The sequence below is a fragment of the Physeter macrocephalus genome, chromosome 16 (genome assembly GCF_002837175.3).
Source record: "Physeter macrocephalus isolate SW-GA chromosome 16, ASM283717v5, whole genome shotgun sequence".
NCBI classification, from domain to species: Eukaryota; Metazoa; Chordata; class Mammalia; order Artiodactyla; family Physeteridae; genus Physeter; species Physeter macrocephalus.
This window is the reverse complement of record NC_041229.1, coordinates 97,477,171-97,485,359: the sequence shown is the minus strand read 5'-3', so window position 1 is coordinate 97,485,359 and position 8,189 is coordinate 97,477,171. Positions and strand designations below refer to the sequence as shown.

General features: G+C 41.4%; 1 protein-coding gene across 1 annotated transcript in view; it reads right to left on the bottom strand.

Moving 5' to 3' along the window:
• Positions 1 to 659: 659 nt before the first annotated feature.
• LOC114488012 (centriolar satellite-associated tubulin polyglutamylase complex regulator 1-like) overlaps positions 660 to 8,189 on the bottom strand; it is a 157,820-nt gene continuing 150,290 nt past the window's right edge. Inside the window, exon 4 of the mRNA XM_028501425.2 lies at positions 660 to 1,772. Coding sequence (XP_028357226.1) covers positions 1,663 to 1,772 — 110 coding nt within the window. The 3' untranslated portion in view covers positions 660 to 1,662. The remainder of the gene's footprint in view (positions 1,773 to 8,189) is intronic.

Here is an 8,189-nt window from a genome sequence, read left to right as displayed (position 1 = left end):
TTTTGCCTAAGCAAAAATTACCAAGTAAGGTCCCTGAGTTTTCAAGGAGGAAAGGAGAAGAAAGATAAGTGGCTGTTTCACTCTCAGACTCTTTCACTGTGAGTTGTTCTTTAAAAACAATCAGGTATAGCTTTTGTGATAACAACCATTTGATGAAGGATCAGGGTCTCCTTTCCGCCCTCGAGGAAATCATAGATAAAGAAGCTGATAGTATGAACATTGAGAAATAAACCAGGGTTCAGTTGTTGAAACAGTGTAATTGAGGCTAAGATCATAGGCTCAAATCAGCCCTGAGAGTCAGGCGGCTTCTTTGTGTCCCATAGTCACCGATCTCACACAAGGTGTGTGCTTAATCATAAAAGGAACTGACCTGGTGAGCTGGATAAATCAGTATCAGTGCTACCCAACACACACACACACACACAAAATCTCAAAGTACACATCCCACTGACCTCAAATTTATATACACAGGAAAACACATCTAGTGAAAGTTTCCTTTCTAAAAATAATTTCAAAGAGGTGCTCTGATTAAAAAAATTAATTCTAAAATCCTCTGATTCTACTTTCAGAGAACTACTTTGTGTTTGGTCTGTTGAACTAGAGAAGAAAGGGCACGCATCATAAATTTATTTATTTAATTTATTTATTTTTGGCTGCACTGGGTCTTCATTGCTGCGTGCGGGCTTTCTCTAGTTGTGGTGAGCAGGGGCTACTCTTCGTTGCGGTGCGCGGGCTTCTCTTGTTGTGGAGTACGGGCTCTAGGCACGCGGGCTTCAGTAGTTGTGGCACGCAGGCTCTAGAGCACAGGCTCAGTAGTTGTAGCGCACGGGCTTAGTTGCACCAAGGCATGTGGGATCTTCCCGGACCAGCGCTCGAACCCGTGTCCCCTGTATTGGCAGGCGGATTCTTTACCACTGCGCCACCAGGGAAGCCCAAGGGCACGCATCTTACAAAAGAGAAGGAACAGCACAGAAGCTCACATACTTTCCGTGATTGACTTTGAGATGCCAAAGAATGCAGTGATTAGACTGGCATTTGCAGAAAGCATGGATCTTGCAGTCAGATCTATTGTCGATCTGTCACTTGCTGCGTGTAATCTTAGACATGTCACATAAGATCAGTGAGCTTCAATTTCCTCACCCGTGAAATGGGAATCACCCTCATGGGATTAGTATGTGGATTATATAACGTATGAAAAATGTTTAGTGCAGTGCCTGGGACACAGTAAGTGCTCAATAAACTACAGCTGTACTTATTACTCTTTGAATCTTCTAAATACAGGCACAGGAATCAAACATGGCTCTGGGGAGGGACCTAACTGGTAGTCGGCACATGAGCTACATGAAACAGAAGTTTCTTCATCTCTTTTTTTTTTGCTGTACGCGGGCCTCTCACTGTTGTGGCCTCTCCCTTTGCGGAGCACAGGCTCCGGACGCGCAGGCTCAGCGGCCATGGCTCACGGGCCCAGTGGGATCTTCCCGGACCGGGGCACGAACCCGTGTCCCCTGCATCGGCAGGCGGATTCTCAACCACTGCGCCACCAGGGAAGCCCTCTTCATCTCTTTATTGGACTGGGCTTAGAAGGTCTCCAGATCTTCCCTCAGTACGTTGGAAACAAGAGTTTGAGTTTCATGGGGTTATTGATGAAAGGACCATGAGAGATTAGATCCTAGTACTCTGGGGACCTCCATTTTGACTTGCAGATGGACCTGGCATTTTCCCATCCCAGAGTCTGGCTGAGCAAATACAGCCTTCTTCCTCTAGGCTTCCACCTGTTGAGACAAACAGATGTATTCTGAACACAAGAGGGGCCTTGCAAGCACAGATCTGGTATCAGACAGCCTTTCTCTGCAGCATTCCTGGGGTTGTAAAATGACAAACATTCCAGCAGGCTGAATCTAACCCTTCCTGCCCTGTAACTGGGGGCCTTACGAAGCTGCTTCTTGTGATTAGAGCCATCAGTACCTCCCTCCAAGACTGTGAGGTGGACTTCATTAATATTGATGAGTTGCAGCTCGTTAACCTCATTTGATGTTTATTTACAACCATTCTTCTCATATGCTAATGAGTGACACTGGGCTCTTCAGATAGAAAGGAGAGAACTGGACCCTCTCTGCCAGCATCTCCCTGGCAAACTCCTGTCCCTTGAAAGAGAAGTTTGCACAGAGGGAATGATGCCAAATGGAGGGAATGCAGCAGAGAGGACAAAATGATGTGAAAAGAATGTCTGCAATGTGATGTGGGAGAGAGAAGCCCAGCTGCTGGGGCCATGGTGTGACTGAGGTTTGGTTACACCCACCTAGTGGGTAACAAAAAGAAGCTGAAGGGTGGGGATCTGAGGAACTATGAAAGGGACAATATGTTTGGTTCTGGAACTGGGGTGGGAAGTGGAGATGAGTGGGCCCCCTGTGGATCAGGGGGCTTGAAGGCCTCTCTCCAATTCATTTCACTTTCTTCTAAGATCTTAAGGAAATCGACAAACGGGGGATTGGGGTAGATTTCTGTAAGACGGTTAAATGCCCACAGCAACTAATGCTTAGCAAATGCTTGGCTTGGAGAAAGAGTACTCATTGTCCAGAACATCACTGTGAAATGGGTAAGCAGGGAGGAAAGAAAATCACTGTTTCTCTTTCCTCCAAGTTATGGTTATGTTATGTGTATCAAAGTATAGTATAATCGAACAAGGAAGAGTCAGAGACTGGGGGAAAATATTTTTAGAAAATATGGCCATTCTATTGTTTCAGGGATGCTGAACCTACAGAACACAGGGCCTCTTCCAAATTTCATAGTAGGTAGCAAGTCAATTTTGAGACGTTCCATCCATTAAAAAGGTTTGAAAGACTATATAAGACATATGAGGGGGATGGAAGGATATATAAATGTTTATTAATACCAGCAGCAACATCAAACTTCAAATTTCTTAAACACTTAAACATCAATTCCCACTGTATTTCTTGCCTTCGCTCCTTTGCACTTTACACTGCTATTTAGACAATTATTCCCTTCCTGACTGCGGGGTCCATACCCCCCCTTTTCTCTCAATCTGACGTTTTCTGTGAAGCACTTTGAAGATTGTTCCTATCCTTGATGTGCCTTTCTGTAAGGCTAAAGAGGCAGGAGAAAAAAGGAGTCTCTTACCTTAAGGATTTAACCACATTTAAGTACAAAGTATTGGTTCTAAAAGGGTAGATTTTATGTTTGAGTTGTTTGTGTGAGATCATTATCCCTTAGGGTACAAATTTAATCTCTTTCAAGTTTCCTATGAACTCAGTTTCTGTTGGAGTGAAGGAATCAATAGCAATTTGCATTCAGCCTGACAATGTGCAGTTCACCTATACTTAGGGACAGACATGTCCAGAAGAGTAATCGACAACTATATGCTTGCTCTAGACTACAGCAGTGTTTCCCAACCTTTGAAAATCCTGCCCCCCCCAGCATTTTCATACATTTTTTTCCAAGTGCCCCGCCCCTGCCGAGAAATTTTCATACCATAGATATACTGCATGTCTATTTTTTTAAGTGGAGGGCCACAAACCACTGTAATATTTAATTTTTTTGCCTCTCAAAGAACCAATATTTTCCCCCTTCAGAGCAATATTGCTCCCACTAAGCATGCATTCATGTTCCAGAGACTTTTTAAAAAGTATATCATCTGATTTTCAGGGTTGAACCCAACATTCTCCCAAAGTGAACTACCAAACACAATTACACCACTGTTCTGATTTCAGAAAAAGAAAGAAAGAAAAAAGGATATCTTTGTGCCTATCTAGTGATGGTTCTTCCAAAGAAGACAGCAAAATCCTTTTTTTCACACTGGACCTGATCTATCCACTGAATAATGGCTTACTTTCTGGCTGTGGGTTAACTTTTTACAATACGTCTTTCTGAGTGCTGGAAGAGGTAGTAGATTGTTAAGTCCCTTAGGGACCCCCAAATAGTTCACTCTCCTAAACATCAACAATATATTCCCTTGTAAGAGTAGAATTAAGTTCATTGTCTCATTAAACTTCTCCCAAACTCCAGAGGAAGACAGTGATTGGTATTGCTATTCCCCTTTTACAATCAGAGAAATGATATCATCAAGAGATTAGGTAGCTTAATTTAGGTCACAGGGACTGATATTTCTTCATATAACTGTCTTATCTGTCATATAAGGTCACTGTGAGGTTTCTAGACCTCATGTCTTCTGGTTCCTACTTTAATCTAGGATCATGGTACTCTCTGCTAGAGAAAAGTTTAAGAAGGTTGTTCTGCCTCTGACAACTCCTTTTCTCCATCTGATGACAGAAAAGCAAAAGAAGGTGCTTACAGATAAGAACAGATGGGGAGAGAGAAAGAGAACTCAGGCTATTGTCCTAAAGGTTTCTATTTCACAAGCAAATGGCTTAGGTAGCATACTACACTGTATAGGGAGGTTCAAAAGTTTTTTCTTTTCTAAGATGAATACCATCATCTTTGTAGGGTTCAGATGAGACAGAGTAAACCATGATATGTTCCTCAGAAGATACAAAGACTCAGATCAAGAGCTCCCACAGAGGACTTCCCTAGCGGTCCGGTGGTTAAGACTCTGCGCCTCCACAGCAGGGGGCGTGGGTTCAATCCCTGGTCTAACCAAGATCCCGTGTGCCACGTGGTGCAGCCAAAAAATAAAAAGAAAAGAAAAAAACAACTCCCACAGGCAGTCTTCAAATAACATGAGAAATTCATATTTTATTTACTAGTTGTGGAAACTGACCACATCGTAGAACTATCCATACTTGAAACTCACCATAAGTGAGTGCGAGTTGGCAAATCAAATAAAAAGTACTATCTAAAAGGGCTCTTCTCTGTAAACTAGGCTTAGGCTCATTTTAATTTTCCCAATTAAATCAGTGTTAAAATTCCCTCAAAATAATATACAACTTATTCGTTCTAAAGAGTAAGTGACTTCAAGAGATAAAGTCCATCTCATGCCTTCAAGTAGATCTGTATGTAATTAATTCCTCACTACAAGAGTCTACTCTATTAAAACAAAACAAAGACTTCTGGGAAGGTTATTCTGAAATATTGCTTAGGAACCTAACACGACATTGAATAACATTGTCTCTAATAAATTTGCCCTCATATGTGACCTCTGTCCCTCACATTGCAATAGTTCATTCCTTTTTGTTTGAAGAGGTGGAGATGAGCTAATGGTGGGTTAAATGCTTTAACTTTTATTCAGAATGCCCAGAGCCAAAAGATACACTCTAGAGCAATGCAAACACATTAAGGAGAATTTCAAAGTAGTATACACGTTTAGCTCAACTAGTTTCTGATACAGAAATGTTATGCTAGCCATTTCTTTTGCTATAAACCAGAACAAATTTGAGAGAGGGCCAAAAAAAAAAAAATACAAAAACAAAAACGAAAACAAAAAAACTTCACACTTTGCCTCAAAAAATGAAACTATAACTATTTTGGACTAAAATAAAAACTAGAGAACCCAAGGTATGGAAATCTAAAAACTGATTCTGGGACTTCCCTGGTGGCGCAGTGGTTAAGAATCCTCCTGCCAATGCAGGGGACACGGGTTCGAGCCCTGGTCCTCGAAGATCCCACATGCCGCAGAGCAACTAAGCCCGTGCACCACAACTACTGAGCCTGCGCTCTAGAACCCACGTGCCACGACTACTGAAGCCCACGCGCCTAGAGCCCGTGCTCCGCAACAAGAGAAGACACCGCAGTGAGAAGCCCGCGCACCGCAGAGAAGAGTAGCCCCTGCTCGCCGCAACTAGAGAAAAGCCCGCGCACAGCAACGAAGACCCAACTCAGCACCCCCCGCAAAAAAAAAAAAAAAAAAAAAAAGTGATTCTTTTGTTACAGAAGAGGGATTTAAGTGAAAAATAATTTCCTACCGGGTACCATAAAACAGGAACGAAGAGGGGAAGGGGCAAGTCCTTTAAAGTCTTGGACATCAGAACAAAGGAACCAACTGAAAACACTCCGACTTAGAGTAGGTGAGGAGGGAAAGAGAGCCCCACCGAAATCCCATTCCTGTTGGTTGCAGCAGCTGTCAGTGAATTGGAAAGGGCAGTGAGCAGGAATGAGCGCCACTGTGCTCCAGTCTTGATTTGCTAATTTCAGAAGCATTTGTCTATCTTGTTCTACCTACATAACTAGTTAAAGAAATAATCCTAGTTTCAGGAAAAGGCTAATTTTTTTCACTGGCAGGTGACCAGAGAAAACACATTCTTCAACGAGCAGTATAATAAGGCAATAAAAACGAGACGGTACTCATCAAACATTTTTATCTGAAGTGCTCAAAACATATGCCAATGTGATACCCAGTTCCCACTTCCCCTTCACCATCTTCCCACAGCTGTGGGGGAAAAGCAAACCTTCTGTAGGAAGGATGTCTCCTCTGCCTATCGATGTAAGTCTGAATACAGCTTTAGGAAAAGGACCTCCCAAAGAGGTTGTGGATGGGGACTTGTAGGATTCTTCAGGGTGCCAGATCCTCCAAGCCCTCGGTAAAGACTTTGCTCTACCACTTCAAAGGCAGTGCGGGTAAAGTCCCTCTTGGTAGCCACAGATGCTGCCAAGAAGAACAAGTCTTCATTTGGGCCAGGTACCAAAAGGGAGAATTCAGAAGGAAGAGTAAGAAGGCATTTTCCCATCCAGAGATAAGTAAGGAAACAGACCCACTGACTCACTAATCTCTTTTTCTAAAGGTTGGTATTGTTATCCTGGTTTTATGCTCAATGAACAGTGGTGTGGAAAGTTAAGTGTTCAAGAAGTAATTCGCTCAAAGTTGCAAAGTAGGTCTGTAAAAAAGAGCATTATAGAATCCAAGGGTCAACTTCAGTGATAGATGTAGGTTATCAGAAGGGCCCTTACAGGTTTGAGAATCAGAAGTTGGAATACTTTTTTTTTTTTTTTTTTAATGGAGAACAGGAATGTGTAGGAAGACCTTAGGCCAATGATTTATCACAATACAGTGGTCCAACCCCATGGGGACAGAGATCTAAAGCAATTTTATAATGCAAGGTTTAAAGTAATTAACAGGTAGTTCCATAGTTTTGCACAAAACACATAATTAGGTTACTATGGATCAGACTTATACTGTCAGACAGTGAAGGTCGTGAGTATGTCACAGATACTTAGTCTTAAAAGTTTGAGGAATATGGTTAAAATAAACATTCCAAGTCGTGGCTCTTTCCTGGGCCTCTGGCACAGATGTCTGAAGTCCTGCTCTGGACAAGATGGAGAGACTTTCTCCCCAGAGTAGTATGCTGAGCACATAAGATGTTCTTTGCTTCATTGGGATATCTAGAAGAAGCCAGTAGGGCTGCACTCAAGTACTAAATCTTGTGGACCGGATGACTTGAAATTTCAAATTTTTGATGGTTTGAAGTAGATGCCTTTTATAAAAAGAGTTTAAAAAGTCCTAATTCCTCTGTTTTTGAACTTTGGAACAATTTTAATAGTAATATTCTCATTTTTTTCTGCTGGGCCTTGATATTACAGAAAAATCTTAGAACAATGTAATTGAAAGATGCTTATTAATTTATAGAGAAAATCAGATAAATATCACCAACTAATCAGTAACCATCTTGAATGAATAGATTTTATAATGAACACATATGTCACGATAAAAATAATTAGGATAAAAGGAATCTACATGATTTCATGAAACCAAAGTTTATAAATATAATTTTCTATTGCTTGAGATAAATCCAATAAATCTGAATGCGACCTTGGCTTGTCATGTCAAGGCACCCAATTAATGTTTGCTTCCCCTCACCCATACTCATGCCTCCAGGCAAGAAAGTAATTAAACTTAGGTTCAAAATCAGTTATCTGTCCACTTTTATGAGGTACCTAGAAGATGCAAATTCACAGAAAAAGAAAGTAGACTACAGGTTACTAGGGCCTGGGGGTGGGGTAGGGAGAAGCAGGGAGTTATTGGTTGATGGGTACAGAGTCTCAGTTTGGGATGATGAAAAAGTTCTGGAAATGGATAGTGGTGATGGTTGCACAATACTGTGAATGTACTTAATGGCACTGAATTGTACACTTATCAATGGTTAAAATGGTGAATTTATTATGTATATTTTACCACAATAAAAAATTATGTCTTTTTAAAAAAAAATATCCAGATAAAGCGTTCTTTTTTTTTTTTTTTTTTTTTTTTTTTTTTTTTTTGTGGTATGCGGGCCCTCCTCTGC